We start from the raw sequence: 20,399 nt of genomic DNA, 5'->3' as shown, positions 1-20,399 counted from the left end.
TTTTTTGTCTGAAAAGCTGAAAATAACGATGTATATGTATCCCACATTAACTAAGGCTGCAAGATTCATTAAAATTAACTAATTAATAAACAAAAGTGAGTGCACGTTCGCGTTTACGCACTGTATAGCATCGCTATGGGAAATGTGTTATTATGCCAAAAAATCCGTTATCTCAAATTAATTATCCGTAATGTGCCAGTATAAATTGAACATTTTTTTACAATTTAATTATTAGTATGGGTACAGCACATAATTTTGATGATGGCCGGAAATCGTTTATGCAATAAAAGCGCATTGACACAAAAAGTGTTAAATAAATCCCCGTTTTACGAAAGTAATGCGTGTATTCCATAATATCGAAGTCATTGTTTCACTAATTAGTAAAATTGCTTGGATTAGTCGTATTATAATTTATCCATTGTTTAAGAAGATCTATTTTTATTAGACAATAAAGAAAGTTCTTCATTTATTACCGTCCCCAATTTGCTCAACTTTATATTGTCCTTTAGGTGAAACATAATTAATACAACAAACGAATGAGCATGATTGTAAATAGCTGGCATCATTTAGCAATAAGTCGGTAATAAACTGCTGGTGCAAAGAAGCTATTTAATTGCATCTGACTTTTGTCAGCTTGGTATTTAAATTTTAGTGCCATATATATGAAAATTATCGACCTTCCACCTCCAAGCGCGATGCCATTCTCCTAGATGTTAATATTCATAATCGCCTACATGGATCACAGTAGAAATTATGGGTGCGAATAACTTCCTCGTCCGAAATTCCCCAGTATTAATATTGCCCACATTTACGACACTAATATAGTAGTGAGAGCGTTGATAATTAGTAATGATTTGAAACTTGGACTGTTTTGGACAATAACAACAGCGGATTGATTTATTTTTTTATAATACTGTTAAATTCCATAGTGTAACCAATATTTGCTTTCACTTAAAACGTTTTACAGGTAGATTAGGTGAGGGTTAAACGTAATCATTTTATTACATAAATAATCGAAAGTATTTCATTCATTCTTTTGTTTTCACTTTTTATTATTACACTTTGGAAATTTGAGGGGTTTGAGTATACCTTTACCATCCGGACTTTTAAGACTGCAGTAGCATGTGTTGGCTAATGAATATCCAACCAGGGGCAGGCAAGACCGTAAACACCTTACCACCACCAGCTGTCAATTGTAATTAATACAAAGCGATAATTTTTTTCTGTTAACTAAAGTGATAATCCTAAAGGAAAATGTGCTTCATGTGTTTGGAGAAGTTCGAGTTCAAGATAACTTTTTGCATTCGGTAGCGTATACCTCTAGTGCCTGAGCCAAGGAAAATCTTGACAATTAATGTATCTATTTTTGTATAGATGGGGAAATGCATTAAATGAAGTTCCCTTGTTTGATGGTTCCCTTAAATAAATCCTTAATCATTTTATTACTGCAAATTACTGCACAAATTTCGGTTTTGTTACACTTTATACATTATTATTTAGATTATCAACCTGTTTCCATTAAAACAGTTTTCGCATCTTTAAAGCAATTTTTGTGTAGGTACTCTGATATGCTTTCTGGAGAAAAATTAGTTTTTGTTGAGACGGGACCCTTGTTAACAACGGGCTCAGCGTGAGTGCAACGAGGATCGAGGGCCATTTATGTCCGCGGAGCCTTACCCAAAAATCCTTTACATAGATCCGCTTAAACAGCTAGAAATGGTCCTCCTGATTCAAGTATTCTACACACTTCAAAATGATTCAATGATATATTATTATTGATCATGATAAGTAGTGAATCGAAATATCTACGAGTTTATAAGAGAATTAAAACAGAGTGGTACTACAGGTCTTTGTGGGAACTAATAAATTGATCACAATACCTAATTAAAATAAAACTGTCAATTTTTGATAGTGCCAGCTTGGAACCGAAATTAAGTCCAAGGCTGTGTAATGAAATTGAAAAAAGAACGAATTGCAAATTCCGATATTTAGCAACTCATTGTCCAGATGCAAGGGTGTGCGCCATGAGGCACTTACTTAAATTACCTTTATTGCCGTTATAACAAAACAATTTCGTCAATAAATGCCAATTTATTGCAACATAGCGATTGCTGTCCAGCTAAAAATGTCAACTCGAGACCTTCAAAGGACGAAACCAATGGATTGTGTAGATAAAAAAAACGTGGGCAGAGTACAAGAAACTGTTTATTACAATATTGGCACTACACCTACAAGCCTTGGGAACCTACCTTGACCTTCCCTCTAGTTCTTTTCGTTTTGTTTTAGATACCCTAACAGGTGTATGCTGTCCTAACATCTTGTTAACGTAACTTTTTTAATGGCTCCACTTTCCCATTTGTATACAACGTTTAATTATAAGAGGATTATAAATTCACGCGCCATATTCTTCTGGTCTCGCAAAAAATAATACCGTTTTGTTTTATGTAAATCGGTGCAATAAAATAACCTGAATAATTTGGACATTGCACTTATGGTAATGAGATTCATGGACAAATATCACTTACATCCTACCCTAAATGGTGATCTTGCTTGTACATGAGATGGCAGGCGAAATTTATTAAGCGTGTAAAAAAAGGCATGGTTGACCAAATTTTATAATCTTACTTTTTCCCACCCTTTCCAAAGTGAACTAATCGACATTGTTTGAAGTTTTGCTGTTATTTTTATTGAAATGCGTATTTTGTGTGAGGTGACCTACTGACTGCTTTATGGTGTAAGCGCCGATGAATTTTAGGTGGGTTACACTCAGAAAGGTTACGAGGTCTCATATTTATGATGCTTTAACTCTATGTATATGCAGTTGATCATGAAAAATTAGTTTAAAGTAAGGCCTAAATTAATTAGAGGAATTATTTCTTTAAGCTCTGGTAAATTTCTTCCTTGGAAACGTGTATATGTCGCAGCCGTTTAATGAAATTGGACATTTCATGAAAAGTCTAGTCATTTATATGAAACTGTGGAACAGTTTACTTTCCAAGACCAAGCGATTGGATTCCCTTCCCATTAGAGATCGATAAATGGTATCCTTATCGATCTAGAAGGGGAAGGGAAATTACCCCACACGTACAAATTTTCAGCGTTTCACTAAATGACTAGGCCTCGGACTAGGCGTTTCGTGAAATGACTGATTTCACTAAAAGACTACGACATATATACAAGAAATAAAATGCCCGATTTTTCATTACAAATAGTCAAATCCCCAAATATTCGCTTTCAGGCGACGAGGATAAATTAACATCGGTTAAACATTCGACAGAAAATGTGATTAGTGATTAGAGTGTTTGGATTGATTAATAAATTAGTGGGTGTGCAGAAAAAAAGCAAATCAGATATAAGGCGTTAAATTAGAAACCATCAAGATTGGCGACCTTCTAAACAGGGAGAAAGTTTCCGAAGGAAGACGGAAAGTGGAAATTGAAACACCAAATTACAAAAAGTAAGCAGAAGAAAAACGGAAAATGCAAGGGAAAATTAAAAGGCATGTTAGAAAGAAACGAGATGCGAAAATCAAGAAGCAAATTACAGACAATTCCAATAGGATTGCGTTTAAATTTGCAAATGGGAACGAAAATGGGAAAAACAATCAAATGGAAGCAGAGACACCAAAAAAGAAAAAAATTACGACTTTCTAAGAAAAAAAACGTTTTGTATAGAGGACCGGCAAAGGAAAAGCTAAAAAATCAAAAGAGGTGATGTGACTTGTGAGTAATACAAAAGTCCCACAAGAGAATAAGAAAGCAAAAATTATAGAAACGAAGCAGAAAAAATGAGGAGACTCGATGGAACTAACCAATTTTTCTGATGATGTTTTTAAGAGAAGGATTTACAAGTTATAAAAGAAAAGAATTTGATCAAATATGTAGAATAAGAGATGAAAAGGAGAGAAGGAATTACTATAGAGGAATGCCGTACGTCAGGCACAAGGTTTTTCGTTCTTATTTATGCAATTTCATTATAAATCGCCCGAGATTAAAACCGATAATGCTCGAACTGCAAAAAGAAATGGAGCGAAAATGTGGTCTAGAGTAGTTAGTTTACGGTGGTCTAGAGAAAAAATAGTAAAATACCGGAAACAGGTGGCAGGTGAAGGGAAAACATCAAAAAGAATTAAACGGAGAGATGGATTAAGATTCTTCAAGAAATATTTTTGAAGAGAAAAAATGTAGCCGGAAAGACTAGTGAGATGTGGTGGAAAAGAAATGATGTAGCATGTAAAGAGGACTGCCTTTTTTTGGGCCCCGAAAAAAAAATTGTCTCAGATCGACCCGGAAAAAAAATTTCTTATAGAATGTGGCCTGAAGAATCCATAATTTCAAACAGTTCCAAGATTGGGCTACTAGTTCAAAAGTTATAGCCCATTGAATTTTTTTTCGAAATTGGTTTCTAGTCTATAACTTTTGATTGAGAAGTCTGATCGAAAAAGTACGAATTGATTTGGATTCTACGCATCCAAATTAATCAGAAAAAGTGTTTTCCCGAGAAATTTTGGTGTAGTCGATTTTGGTGTAACTTTCTAATTTAAATTGTAGATGAGTGGCGTACTTGCTACCAACTCAATAAACAAATGCCCAGCGTTATCTTTGACTGTACCTGCATATACGGTTTTAGCAGTAATGAAATTGGAATAGATTCCCTATTATGTATGTTACTGAATTGAATTATGTTCCACTATCTAGTAATTAACTATCTCATTTTAGTTTAATGAGATTATTTAACTTCTAATAGTGCAAAATTATTGATTAAGAAACGTAGTATAATATGTAATGTTACAATGTTAGAAGTTGGTAGTTCTAATGTTACAAGTTACACGTGCAAAACAGTTATTAGTATTACAATGAGACAATTAGACTTAAAAGAAAATTCTTTGAGTTTCTTTATTACTCATTTGACGTCCTGTATTTTTAGATTTATGCCAGTATCGTTTTCGATATCTATACTTAAAAAAAAAATGCGAAGATAATAAACCGATACAACGAAATATCGAAGGATCCTCAGTATTACAATCACTTTTAACGACAATTTATTATATTATAAATTTCCAACGGGCCATTATGACGTACAGGCCAGGTGGCAATCGCCACCCGCCTCCCCGGGCCAGTCCGCACCTCTTTCTAGTCCATAACTTTTGATTGAGAAGTCAGAAGTCCGATCGAAAAAGTACGAATTGTTTTAGATTCTACGCACCAAAATTAATAAAAAAAAGTGTTTTCCCGAGAAATTTTGGTGCAGTCAATTTTTGGTAAAAAAGGAAGGTTATACACTGCCTTTTTTTGAGCCCCGAAAAAAAAATTGTCTCAGATCGACCCGGAAAAAATTTTCTTATAGAATGTGGCCTGCAGAATCCATAATTTCAAACAGTTCCAAAATTGGGCTACTAGTTCAAAAGTTACAGCCCTTTGAATTTTCTTTCGAAATTGGTTTCTAGTCTAGGTATAACCTTTGATTAAGAAGTATGATCGAAAAAGTACGAATTGATTTGGATTCTACGCACCCAAATTAATAAGAAAGATTTTTCACAAGAAATTACCTAAAAATCACAGCAGATGAAAAGGACACGAAGGAATTAAAAGGGCTTGATAGAAAGAAATGCGCTGTAAAAATGAAGATGGATCTTTATTAAAATCATCATTTTTGTAAGTGTTTAAAAAGTCTGGGAAAGATATAATATCAAAGCTATAGGCATCGACAGAAATAAAAAACATTGTTCTTTTTTGTGAAATCTGCTTAACAGTTCCCAAAAAAAAACAAGAGGAGTATTAAACACTACTCGTAAAAATACAATTCTTTTCCACTTTATCATCTCTCTACCTCTGTTTCCGAGGTTTCCATACACATTGTAGAACAAGCACCTAATAGACAACTCGTTATATTTCGTCCGATAATAAATAGAGCTTTCCAAGTTTATGAGTTTTATAGGCTCACCTCTCTACAATTTTTTTGTTACTTATCACATGTTAACTTGAAGATTATACTGTTTTTCAATGCTACTGCCTTTCCTAATGGTGATCTTAATAAAGGAAATGTTTGTGGTTTTGGTATAGATGTTTCCTGGGCGATAAGTCGATAAACTAAGATATGGTCCGACTGCGACCTTTGCGCCCGGTTTCAAATACGATGATTAACTTTAATCTATGATTAAAAATATTAGAATTGCAGTTTACTTCTTCAGTTAGCTGTTTCTAAATTACTGGCCTTTGCGCCGCCTTTGTTGGGCTAGATTATAGAAATAGGAGTACCTTGGGGGCTCGAAATAACCGAAATGCGGTAATTTCAGTCGCCATCTTGGATTGAAGGGGTTAAATGCCAAAATCAGGTCTGGCAACATCGTTTTCAGCGGGGTCGAATTAGTCTAAAACCGCCTGTTGCCAGTTTGTAGCACAAAACGCCGTTAGACATGATTTAGAGAGCCTTTTTCAGAAATGTCTCCCTGACTATTATTTTGATTCACATTACGCGTATCCTTTACAAGTGGAATCATTACCTTTTGTCTAGTGGCCTCTTTCGTTTTTATGCTAAAACTACCAGCGATATCCCAAAGGTCGCCAAAAAATAGATTTAGAATTTGTTTAACAAAACACAAGATGGGACCGTAATCGTCATCGCGATCGTTGTACGGTTTCTCACGATTTCCCGGGAAAGAAAAAGTCAGCACTTCAAAAAACATAAAAAGCGAAGTAAAAATCAATCAAACTGCAACATCCATTGGGTCGATTAATGAACAGCAATTGCAATTACTACACTTCAAACTACACTACAGAACGATTTTTTCAATAATTTATGTCAATCAATTTTTCGTTTATATTGTTATTCCTTTCTCGTTCGGATCATTTATATAACTTGAGATTCATATGTCAGGAATGTAAGTAAATCTCGTTTATTGAACTCGTTACACTTCAATATTCTTGTGAAACTTTGACTCAACCTGTGATGCTGTGCAATTACAAGTTTTTCTATTATCAAAAGCAAAACCACTACTGATACAACACTAACCGTAAACAAATTAAGATCTAGCACCAATACTATCGCATATTTATTTAGATTTTTTTACAAACACCGATTCCTCTTGATTTTGTGATTTTATGCAAATGAGGCTACACCTGAAAACTGGAGGAAAGCCTAATATAAGACTCGATTTGAAAGTGTTAATATCTCATGAGAATTGCTGACTTTCGGTTTTAATGGAATGTTTGTTGATTTACTGCCATGGGGGTAGATGCACTTCCACATTTATAAATGCAGATATCATGTTTTGTGAAAGTGGCATACTAAAAGCTCGTTAAATAATTATTGCATTTCGATGACCATTACTAACATTGACAAACACTGTAATCGTATGGATACGGATTTAAAGAATATAGAAGGTCTAGACGAGGCCTATTTCCAGGTGAGGATCGCAGCTTCATGTGCTAATGTCTCGACAACACATTTAAAAGGGTGACAAGTTCGGAGTACGTCTAAAATCTCACTTTACTGGTATGTACCGTGTGCCCCATTTTAGTTAAGACTGCAGTGTATCTTCTGCTGTTTTCGCGACCTTGTGCCACTTTTTTTGTGAAACTTTTAGTACTACAAACAGAATCAATCTAGCCACCTTTATTTCTGAGATACAGGGTGGAAACGAAAATTTTGACTTTTTGGGATATTATCATATGTTACTACCCATGTAAAATCATGCTGGTAATTCAGGAGCGATACTGTTGGGCCCACTTTCTCTCTCTACTACTATACCTTAGCCGGAACTTTACCATTAAAGATATTGAAAATGTACTCATTACTCAGTGAGTTTTCCGATGTTGACTCTTTTGAAGGAAAATCTTAGGGGTGAATTTTCAGATTTGGATCTTTCGGGGCGAATATTTTGAGGGTAAAGTGTTCCGGGAGCGAATTTTCTGTCTATAGCATCGTTTTAATCGTTGCCGAAAGTTAAAGGTTATAAATGTAAGCCCAAGTGGGTGCTTTAGTTCCGTATGATGTTTCTAGATATTTTTTCACCTGCAAAAACCAACCAAATTTAAATAAAAATTTAAATCGTCACACATACATTGTATGTAAGTACGCATGTTGCCTTCTTGGACAACTACCTGTAAGTACAAATAATTATGGTCAATGTACAGAAATCGAATGAGTACATTTACAAATAAAGCTGAAGAAATCTACCAGTAACATAAATCTGTTTTAATAACGAACTAGAGCAAAACCTCTTAAGCTGAAAGAAAAACGTCGAACAACTATTTTCAGTGTACGTACTTTCATCTCATCTCAAACAAATTTAGAGTCTCTAAATCCGTAGACGTCATCGGAAACGCGAGTAAATGCATCGTGTCGAAATATCCTTTTTTGATTTATAAATCTTGAATAACGTTATTGCATGACTTATAATACACGACATTATTTTTTATGTTTGGAAGATTTGTAAATTATAATTATTTCTATCGTTGCGTAGCGTAACGAGACATTTCGTGTAATTAGATTTCCGGAGTATCGGACGGGGTACCATTTTTTTCGGATACAGCGGCGTGTGGCGCTTTGTACTATTAATAAACACCTTGAACTACTATCAATTAATAAATATTCATGGAGCAATTATCATAATTACCGAATATCCGGTCCTGCGCGGATATGTACAACTCGTAGTTTTACGACTTCCTAAAGGAGATGGAGGAATTAATTTGTGTAATGTGACAATTCTCGGTAATTTAAATAAGACTATTAGCTGACTTTTCACATGAAACTGTAGTCTTCTGCATGATTACGCTTCTGATGTGACATAAAAGTCCTTAGTTGTGTGGCTTCTACTAGCGATATCTTTAAGAGTTCTATTTCGGAACCATAATCATATTTGCCGATTAATTGGATTTTAGACGATAGTAATCTTTATAAGAAATTATAGCGGAATTTTTAGGCTTAGGCCGTAATTAACCACAATCGGAAGCAAAAATGTTAGCGTTGACCCAAATGCCGAAAGATAACGAATTACGCGCCTAGAAAACCAGTAAACAGTTATGGTTAGTGACTTGCAAATTTCTTCAAATGATTTATTGGGTATTTAAACAATTCGGCATACTTCCCAGTCATTCTTTGCTTTGCAGAAGAACATAGCTCAGACAATCATCTACGTTTGACACGAATGTCATGTAGGTGCCACATCATTAATCGTTATATATGTTAAATTAAGCTGAAAGTAGGAAATCGTTTCCATCTCCAGGTTACGTATTTAATGGTATTTTGTCGGGCACATCTTTCGTCCTAACAAGGCCAAGGTTGAAATAATTACATAATTTAGATAATTACATAGTTTACTGTCTATAATAGTTATACGGCTGTGCACTATAATAATATCTAATAATTATTCCCAACACTGCCATTAAAAATACACTTTGAAGATTGGAATGTTGAGTGTATGGTTCTATTCCTTCTAAATATTTTACACTAATGATGATATGTCATTATCCATCCATTTACCTAGTGCAATAAAAAAAATGGGAAGTAATACGTATGGATACAATAAAGACATTATTACGAACTTAGCTCCTAGGGTGCACTATAGCAAATTTATCAATGCGCATACAGATTTTCGAGATTTTGAAATTACGAAATTATGTCTGACTTATTACACTTACAGCCATTGAGAAGGGGGTACTGTTGAAATGAATGGAATATCTTTACTTCCTCGATTATGTTTATACGGGGTATGCAACGAAAAGTTGGAGGTTCAGACTTTGACCTATATACTCTTAGCTGCATTTTTCTTGAGCTCCCCAATGGTAGTGTGCAAGTGTTTTGACGATATTCATCGTCTTCATGCAGTTGGCTTTGGTCTCTTCGATGTGCTTTCTCTAAGTGAGCCTACTATCAAAAGTTAGACCGTAGTAGATTTCGTCTATTGTATTTTAGAGTAAAGGGCGTTGTAGTTACCCTCTCCGTACAATAAATTATTAAATCGTCAGTATATAGAGCATTTTGGACTGGTAATTGAAAGGCCTCTTCTAAACTTTCATTACGTTCATCAGTTCCAGTAGCAAGCTAACTGTCCCTTCCTTACTGTAATATCATGTACGGCTTCTTCAACACTTTGGACGCATCGGTTACAGCTGCCTTATGAATAATACTCGTAAGATATGCAGATTTAGAAACTGTCTGCAATTTGTGAAAAATGTAAGAAGAAGGAATTCTTATAAAAAGTAAAACGGATTTAGATTTCCATGACCACACGAGACATTTGACCTTTTGTACAGCTACTTTCAAGATATTTACCTACCCACACAAACAATTATCGGAGGAACATTTCACAACTTTTATATATGCGTATCGACGGGATCCTAGTTGTCTGTTGATATTATTGAATTTTTAGTGTACTGCGTCATCAAAAAGCAATTTCTGAATTAGTTGACAGGCTTTTACTGTGCAAATTTAACTTTCACAAAACATAATTTTTGCATTCATAAAGTACATCTACCGCTATTACAATAATTCAAAGAAAAGTTCGATTAAAACCGAAAGTCAGAAATTCCGTTAAGACGGTTACTTTCGTATTTAATTTATTTGTTGCTAACTTCCGGTTTTCTGGTGTAATCTGCATCTGCAAAATCAAGACTGAAGTCTTTACTTTGAATTGGTAAGTTTTGTAATGCACATTATTGTATTGGTATTGGTAGTTTGAAGAGATTATAATTTACAATTACACATTAACTACACGAAGAGCTTACTTTTCTCAAGAATTACACAGATTTCAATAAAAAACATTCGCTTACATATTTTGTCTTTTGGTCTACTCGAAGCATGAAACGAATCATGGAATCGTCTTAGATCTCTACCTGTTTAGAGTAAATAAAAATTTTTGGACGTTTTTGATAAACTAGCTAGTGCTCATAAAATGAACTCTGAATTCTCAAGGGTTAGTAGCACAACCCCATTCATAGAATCCATGGTACAAGTCGGTGAAATGAAATCAAGGCTAGTATATAGCTACCGATGGCATTAATGTGAGAATGCAATTTTATGTTGCCTCATTCTTTTCTCGCACGTAACTGTTCTTATTACTCTTAAACAAAGGTTGGAGGCATTTAATAGTTAAAATTTTGAACATTTTTACCAAATCACGGCTGGAACTTAAGTGAAATCTTGACGCTGGATATTTCCAACCGAGAATGTAGCTTCAAGTTAATGTAATCAAAACCGCCGAATCTTGAAGTTTGAAGCCAAAATATGAAGATAATGATTGACACTCAGAGCTGAAAGCTCAGTGATAAAGTTAGAATACCTAGATTTAAAAGGTGCACATTGAGGCGTACCTATTGTTGGAAGAATGAAATTGGAAATTAATAAGAAAAAGTGTTTTCCCGAGAAATTTTGGTGTAGTCGATTTTTCGTAAAAAAAGGAAGGTTATACACTGCCTTTTTTTGAGCCACGAAAAAGAAATTGTCTCAGATCGACCCGGCAAAAAAATTTTCTTATAGAATGTGGCCTGTAGAATCCATAATTTCAAACAGTTCCAAGATTGGGCTACTAGTTCAAAAGTTACAGCCCTTTGAATTTTCTTTCGAAATTGGTTTCTAGTCTATAACTTTTGATTGAGAAGTCTGATCGAAAAAGTACGAATTGTTTTGGATTCTACGCACCAAAATTAATAAGAAAAAGTGTTTTCCCGAGAAATTTTGGTGCAGTCGATTTTTGGTAAAAAAGGAAGGTTGTACACTGCCTTTTTTTGAGACCCTCAAAAGAAATTGTCTCAGATCGACCCGGAAAAAAATTTTTCTTATAGAATGTGGCCTCGACCATTAGAGTTTTAATTTCAAGCTCTACGCCAGAAGTTTCAGGATTGGAATTTAATTGGTATACAGTTTCATTGTCACTTACTGTTCCGCTGTCTAACGATAAGCTTTACAGTTTCGTAAGTGTAGAAAGGTTGAAGATTTTACTTTAAACGTTGGAATTCAATTTTAAGAAGGAATGCTAATTGCCGTATAAAGTTCAGTACTGAGACAAGGATGATTTAACGGGTTGAAACCCCTAATTTGAACCTTGAAATTGGAAAATGGTGATAAATATGCTTAAATTTCGAAGCTCATCGTATTAAACTTTCAACTTTTGCGGTTTAATTTGTAAAACTAGACATAATAAACTTTTGAATCTTGAAATGCCTATGATAGGGTTGAACTAGCAACACTTAAGTCTTAAATCTTGATCCGGGAGTTTAAACTTTTAGCTCTTTTAACTTAAAACACTGTCAAACGTGAACCCGTTCACTCATTGATAATTGTTGGACTCTTTTCACTTGCGAGTTAGACGGTCGGACGAAACGAAAAATTACATGTCGAAAAAGTTTAACCGAGCACTTATTTTCATAATTATGAGTTCGGTTGTTGGGTGTATAAGAACTATTTTTCCACGACAATTAATCTAAGGTAAGTATACTAAGGCGGCTTTGTCTGCACATTGGTGATAAAAAGAAATCAACGAGCGTAACGAGGGAGGAAAATCGTTTCATTTTTCTTAGTTGATATTAACCACAACGTTCATCATTCCATTTGCACAATTTTGCGTTGAATTATTGGAAACAAATTATTTTACTGAAGGTTGATCTTCAATACAATCGGCATACTCACTTAGTTCAAATTATTAGGAAAAAAATTACTTCGCAAAATACCAAAGTTCTTGGTCTACTAAACGTAAAAGTCACGCACCAACAAGAAAAGAAAGTAAGATCGAAGTTTGTCACATGCGTTACCATTATTTGGTAGTGTCATTTCCTGCTCGTATCAAATTGAAGAGATGCCACACCTTTCTATACAGGAGGAATCTCGCGAGTCCGTGTGAATTTATAGCGCGATTAATAACCTCTACGTGTATTATAAATAATAGAAAAATAGCAATCTTCCTAGCGGAGTATTAATTATTTATCTAGTCTTCTTTGGGTACATCTATAAGCATTGATTTTTTTCTTATTATTATTATAGAACCGTTAGGTAATGCCAACGCGATTATTGAGATGTTGAAAGCTTTAATTAATTGTGTGACTTAAGAAAAGAAATTTTTAATTAGCGCCTTTGTCGGTGGAACAAATCGGAGACAAAGACTGTCTTGTCGCGGCCTTCACTGGGGATGGCCATTTTGAAACATATAGAGGTCGGGCTGGAAATATAATTACCTTCGCTCATCAGTGGGGAGTTTGTTTTGATGATGACCGGAAATGATATAATTCTGTTGTAACGGCCTGTAATTATACTGTTACAGTGGTTAGTTCTCGGGTTAGTTACTGCTTGTCATTTGTCAACTTACAGCTGTAGGTAATTGACTTGTGGAATATATCCTGAGAAAGATTTTCAGATGGGTCGTTTACAAAATTATTTGATGCTTGAAATTGGTGGTTACAAGGAATGCAAGTTTGAATGTATATACAAACCTGGTAATTTTCTTAGTTATGGGTGGATTAGGGTCAATCGACATTTTTGTTTCTGCCATGGGAGTCTATTGTATTGAAAAATTCCATACATCCATTGCGCCAGTTTATGAATATTGTATACCGTTAACTTCGCATCGATTGATAAAAGTGTACCTCTAATTATTGCTCTCAAATAACCATCGGATATTTTCTGATGTGATCATTGTTGGGGTAGCTATCCTCTTACAGCATATCCAGTTTTCGAAGACAATAGTCATTTTAGGTTCGTTAATTGAACAAATAAAACGGGAATTATTGCAAATACAAGGCTGGTTTTTAGGCTTTAGAAAATCCTTGCAAATTTGTAATAAGCTTCAAGATGGTTTAAGAGTAGTTCCTTTAAGAGCTTTCACGAGTTTTTTAAAACATTTTAAAACTTATACCGGCTTTTAAGGGTCGTGTTCCATAAGGTTTTACAGTCTTCAAGTTCTCTGTTCTTTAGCTTTGATTGGAAAACTTTGCCTTATTGATATTTTTTCATAATTAAGTTGTGCATATTCAAATATTAGAAAATGAGCTATGGGCAACGCTAGTCAATGGTTTTTGTCCAATTATATTACAAAAACAATGAAAACTTAATTTTTTAATAGAATGCCAATGACATTTGAAAGGCTTCTTTTCATTTAATGTGTCTCTATATACCTATCTTATAGTTTATAGTGTATTTGCGTTTTTTTTTATCTGTCACCTTTTTATCACATTTTGGCGCTGTGTGCTTTTCAGTAACTAATTTTCTTTACATGTTTCCTGCTCTCCATTCATTGAATGTTTTGTGGCATTTTACAGATTAGAACCATGGAAGGTCCTTACTTAATATCTTATTTTTTCACAGTGATTTGTGTAAATTTTGTTTAGAAATGCGCACGTCAATTGAAGCTTTTCTATCAAGTATACTAAAAAAATAGTATATTAAACGCACTAAAAAAGCGTGTTTTCTAGTGAATCTAAATGTTTAATCCACGAGCACTAATGCTTTAATTGTAGAACAATCTATACTATTTTAATTTCTATCCGTATAAAGCGATGTAGGTATGTAAAGACGAACTCAACAATTCGAACTAATACCGTTGAGTGAAGGATAACTACTCAATGCTAATATTTAACGTGCGATATACAAAAGCATACTTGTGCTTAGTCCACCATTATTTTAGATACTCTTAAATTTTTACCAACCAAAGGTAAAAAAATCATCAGTTTCATTTCATTGCATTGCGCCTACCATTGCATAAAATAAAACAAATAGATTAAAGAAGTGAGTAGTTATTCAATACGATTTTTCATTTTTCCACCTTTTCATATTCGGCTTGGGAGAAATTTTAAAATCACAGCAAAACAAATTGTAGATACTGTAATAAAAAACAATACTCGTATTAACGGCTCATCATTAAATAATATACTCTGTGAGAATTTGTACAAGTTGTCGTGACTCTTCAACTGTACTTTTCCTATTATATTTACCAACAGATAGAGATAGCTCGTAAATTCCCATAATGTTTACTAACCATAGAGAAGAGTACGTGTAATTATAGCTTGTTAATTAACATCATATCGCATAGGAAACAGGAAGACTGATTTCACGCACAATTGTATTGTTTAACAATCTAAAACACGTTTCGTTTCAGGAGTGCTTTGCTGGAGGACATTACGTAAGTGATAGCAGAAGGTCGTCGGCGTGTTCGAGTCGCATAGCCGAAATGCCGATCGAAAATCTACTGCTTAAAACGCAAATTGAGACGTTGCAATGGCAATTAAAACAGGTAGATTGGGAGAATTAGACAAACCTTATAAACTCGAATTTTTAGACGGAATCCAGTAAGGAGATGTACAAAGAGGTTATGACTCAAGTAGTCAAATTTCTCGAACGTGCATACCGCAGTTTGCAAATATTAGGTTCAAAAGTTCCCTCAAATTCCTCAGTGTTAAGGGCCCAAAGCGACTACCACATGAATCAATTGCTGGATAGTACCGTCGACCAGAGAAGATCAACCGTTCCCGCAATCGATGCGCTTCCTGAGTATACGGCGTTTAGAGATTTTACGTGGTAACCCTAAAAATACGACGGGTATCATTCTAACTTTGATTTCCTACAGGCGGCGGCAGAAGAAAGCCCAACAACCTCCAGACGAGATTCCCCCCGAAAAACTTTCCCAAGAAGCTTTTCGACTACTCCGAACCGCCCAATCCCTACTGAACACAACGGCGCCAGACTTGGCTCAGCTAAATCACGACGCATCCGAAGATCTAAAATTCCTCGAGCAGCTGGCGAAGGAATTCCCACGCACACAGGAGAACGGAACTCACCGACCCGCCTCGCGCTGCTCCTCCAGTCTCCAGATTTGCGCGCCGCCCGACAGGGACATCAGAATATCCACCGCCTTCAATCGCAAACTTTCTCTGCACCATTCGAAACGCAACTCATTCCACCTCGAAATGCTTCCTTCCTCCACCTTGAACGAGGATGCCCAAACGGACATCAAAAACCGGAAGTTTAATATCGAAAAATCTTCTCCAGCACTGAGCAGCGTGAGCTCGGCTGAAGACGAAAGCGGGTTCTCCTCAATGAACTCATTTCAGGAGTTGGGAATACCGCTAACCAACTCGACCGTCGTCGAGGAACCGAAAGAGCCCTGTACAAAAACCGATTTTCAGCTATGGCAAACGCCTGAAAATAAACGAACGCCTACCAATCATAAACGATGGAACTCGACACCTACCGATACGGATAAGCCGTTAAAAGTGCTGTGGGTCTAAGTCGAGATGTCGCACTGAATTTTTTCGCCATTTGTACTTAAGAGATTTTAATGTTAATTGTGATAATTTATAAAAAACGTAGGCTTTTAATGTGTGTACAAATAGTATTTTTTTATTTTTTCGCTTTGGGGTAAACCCCTTCTAATTCTAACAACATGGCTTTAATGTAAACGATTTTCAAAATTCATTTTCCTTGTGTGGTGTTACTTAGTTGTCGTTTTTAAGTATTTATTCTAGTTATGTATCAAGTATTTTCAGTTGTAGTTAGAAACTTTAAGAAGAGTGATGTTTTAAATTTTCCATACCATCTTCCTCTCAAGAACCTGGGCTACAGGTTACCGTTTTTTCGATTTTTTGGAAAACAAAAATGAATTGCAAAATACTTTTTGAAGGCCATCGGAATAAATTTTGAAAAATAAATCGAGAAAATCGGTAGTTGGCTCCTTGTATCATGTGTTGCCTATCTGCAGTCATCGGAATGCTTACACCACGCAGTTCAAATAATAGTTTTTCAGTCAAGGAGTGTTCAAAAACAGATATAATTCTTAGATCAGGACAAAATTTTTGATTGCACTAATGAATTTGACATCGGTAGAAGGCAAACATGACATCCTGTGCAGTTAAAGCGCCGGAAGAGCTGAGATATTGAAATTATTTACTGTTTTGCCTTGCCATAGTTATCACTCAAGATCCCACCTTTTCATTCTCACCTTTTTGAATAGGATAGTAATTTAATGGGTGGTATAAAATAGGAAAGTATTTTTTATTGGGAATCTGTACATTTTTCTGAGAATTTTGATGCATAATATGCTTGATTAATGGCCGTTTGCACCGACAAATTTAAGTGGAGCTTAGCTTAAGCTTTATGTACACCGATATCTCCCGTACGAACATAGTGATTTACACCGGAACTGTAAATCTTACCGGGATAATTTAAGTTAAAGGAATCCATTTTTTCATCGAGTCAAAGCTTAAATGATTGCAGATCTTCGGCAAGCTGTCTTCTGAAACTATTTTTCCTAAAAATTCCGCCAACTGTCTTACGGATGATGCTAAATTGAAATTATTAATAATTAGCCACACTAACTATTCGTCCATCTCGTTCCTTAGGCACCATTTAATTACGCTAATTTCTTACCTGACCTGACGAAGACGTCCTCATCGCGAATACGAAAATTTTTAATGGGTTCGATATAATCTAGACCCGCGGCATGCAAAATCTATCATCTCCAACTTCTATGTACCCTTTGCTTCGACCGAATAAGGCGAAATCCCGGTTTAAAATTCCATCGAAAGTGGTTTCATCGACAATCTTTCGAAAACGTGTCATTCTGGTTTCTTCGCTATTTGACGACTTGGGAATTTTAAATGGATGGTTTCCCAATGTTTGGCATCGTTGTTATCTTTATGTAAGGGTCAACCTTAAACAGCGACATATCGTATCATTACAGAAGCTGGTAATCTCGAGTTGCCGTGCTCTGGACAGAGATGTCATAAATCAGCTTTGTAAACTAATGAAGCAAGATGGCACATAGAAAATGAAAATGTCAGTCAAATTTGATGCTTCTCCAGAACCCGGAAAAAGTTTTATATTGCTAATTTAACCAACACTTGAGATAAAAGTTGCACGAAACATAAATTTACGTAAAACGTAATTAAATTTTACTTTTTTTATATTCGAAAGGAGATTAGATAGTGTATGCAATGTCATTTAAGTTGCACGAACAGTTCAGCAAGCAAAGCAGTTATTTTACACTTCTAACCACCTCAACAGCGAGCTTTGCAGTTATTCCTTTGTTAAAAATTCAGCCGCATATATTTGGACAGCAGGTGCCAAAAGACTAGATTTATGGCAAAAAGAAAGAAATATTATAAATGCTGACAAGATTATTATTGGGAAAATGTATTTATTCAACCATTAACTTATTCCAAAACATTTATCTTACTTAGATAATTAAAGGGGGTTACTGTAACATTGAACTTTTACTAAAGCAACCGTTCATGTTTTGTAAATAATTTGTGTGACGATATCAAGGTCAAACAATGCCAATTTCAATTATCGCACTGTTCCTGTTTGGAATATTGCAACTTTCTTCTGCCTGGAAGCTGTTGGTAGATGCATTCACCTTTATAGAGATGTATCCGTGATCTATAGACACATGATACGCATATCATTCTCTGGGTAAAAAAGGGCTTCCATTGTGAATCTTAGCCCTTTATGGAAACCTGTACGACAGTATTATCTTGTGTCATATTTCAGATGTCAGATTGACTCCAGTATGTGGCTGAACGGGAAAACACATCAATTACTGGAAATATTACCTATGATCGCAATTCATTAAACAAGAAATTAATCGACCTAGAAAGTCTCAGCATTTATACAGCATCTTTTCTTTGTTTATATAATGTATGTAAATGGATAACAAATACATACACATTTACCTAATAATAATTAATTAATTTTAAGTGATGCCCTGAAGTGCGGTAGGATTTAAGCTCTTCAAATGCTACACTGGAGGTAAAAATATTTATGATAACATGCTTCTGCAGCTACCCTATCTCTAGACATTGCTGCAATGATTTCCTACATTTTTCTATATAATTTCACGAGGTTTCTTATCAGTGTTAACGCGAAGAACCTGAACTAATGGTTCCCTAGATCGACTTCCCTTCTTATCAGAAAAACATGAATTGCCTTGCGTACACAGTTTTTCTTAGGGCTGATTTTGCTCGCTTCAAACACTTCTGGGTAATATGACAAAATGTGTAGCACACATAAAGAGCTTCCATTAAAAAAATTAATAATGAAATCGGATCAATAGTTCCAGAGATAGTTTATATATAAACGTGGGTGAGGAAAAATTCTGATTTTGTCGGAATTTTGTATTCGGCGGTCTGTTAACATTGAAATTCCGAATATGCAATACGTTTTTGTAAATTATAAAAGATCTGCAGTTCTTGACCGGACAATCAAAGTGTTCAGAATGTCTTGTGCATGATCTTTAGGTAAATACTTAAGAACAAAAGTATCTAACAATTCTTCAATACGACGTTTGAAAGAGAAGCTATGCATGTTAGAAAATTGGTACTTCGAGTAAGGTAAGAAATTCGAAAACCACAAAAGCAAACCATTCTTATGGTAAGGCCAAAAATACTACAACATGACGTCAACATAATTGTATATTCCTCAAATGAATATTGCGATACGGGTACTTCACGGACCCAAAAAAAGTGACTGTACCGGCTTGTGTTATAACGGTTTATATATTATAATGATGGTGGCATGATACTACAAGGCATGATACTACAACTTTGTAGTATCATGTGATGGTGGTATTACGGCCTGCACAACCAACACAGCATAATTCAGTTCGCACTACATGATTTCGCCTTATGTTGGAAAATAATATTCTTATATTAGATTAGACATCTGACAGGCTGGCCCACAGGGAAGGTCCCATTTTTCGAAATAGTAGACCAAGTCTTCATGCTTCAAACGTCCAAGTATTAGTATGTACCTATTAAATCCAATGCTGCAAGCTTTATACTTCAAAATATTAATTGCTCAAACTTGAAGTAAAAATGAAAACCTGAAAAACGAACGCCCGACACTTTCTGCAATCTACACTATTTCCATAATTCAGCCCGATTCCTAATCAAAATATGGTACAAGTTTACGTCGTCATCCAAAATATAATCATGTCGTTTATTAAATCACGCTAATCATATAAGGTAACAAGAATATCTTAAATACTATTTTACGGTATTTTAGGGGCGACGTAAACTACACTTCTATGTCGTTTAGAACATTTTCTCTAAGTATAAAAATCACCTGAAGCACGTTCTATTTGGACGTGTTTGTGTAGCCGAATTCTCCCCTAATTAAATTTTACGAACTCAACTTATAGAAAATTTCCAAAAGATGATTCTGCCTAGGGGCTACTTCTGAGGCAAATTTTTTGTGGAAGATCCGTTGCATTTTTACGACTATTTCAGGTGCGAATTTTCTTTTGAAAAATTGTATCAGAATCAAATTCACCTGGAAAGAGGTTATCATATTTTCCTCAGACGAATTCATGTAACCTAATTTCTGTGGGCTATTTTATATTACAACTATTTCGGGTGAAAAGTTTCTTTTATAGCAAATTTTCTAAAGAAATGATATTGACTACTAAGACTAAGTTT

General features: G+C 35.0%; 1 protein-coding gene across 2 annotated transcripts in view; it reads left to right on the top strand.

Annotated features, from left to right (window-relative positions):
• LOC116175208 overlaps positions 1–16,467 on the top strand; it is a 30,636-nt gene extending 14,169 nt beyond the window's left edge. Inside the window, exons 2-4 of one of the 2 annotated variants that reach the window (XM_031493344.1) lie at positions 15,086–15,220; positions 15,266–15,501; positions 15,554–16,467. In XM_031493344.1, the coding sequence (XP_031349204.1) occupies positions 15,086–15,220; positions 15,266–15,501; positions 15,554–16,214 (1,032 nt within the window). In that variant the 3' untranslated portion in view covers positions 16,215–16,467. Of the gene's footprint in view, positions 1–15,085; positions 15,221–15,265; positions 15,505–15,553 lie in introns of both variants that reach the window. The other variant, XM_031493343.1, reaches the window with a different exon arrangement.
• The last annotated feature ends 3,932 nt before the right edge of the window (positions 16,468–20,399 follow it).

This window comes from Photinus pyralis, unplaced genomic scaffold (assembly GCF_008802855.1).
Source record: "Photinus pyralis isolate 1611_PpyrPB1 unplaced genomic scaffold, Ppyr1.3 Ppyr1.4_LG6, whole genome shotgun sequence".
Taxonomy (NCBI): domain Eukaryota; kingdom Metazoa; phylum Arthropoda; class Insecta; order Coleoptera; family Lampyridae; genus Photinus; species Photinus pyralis.
This window is presented reverse-complemented; position numbering and strand designations above follow the sequence as displayed.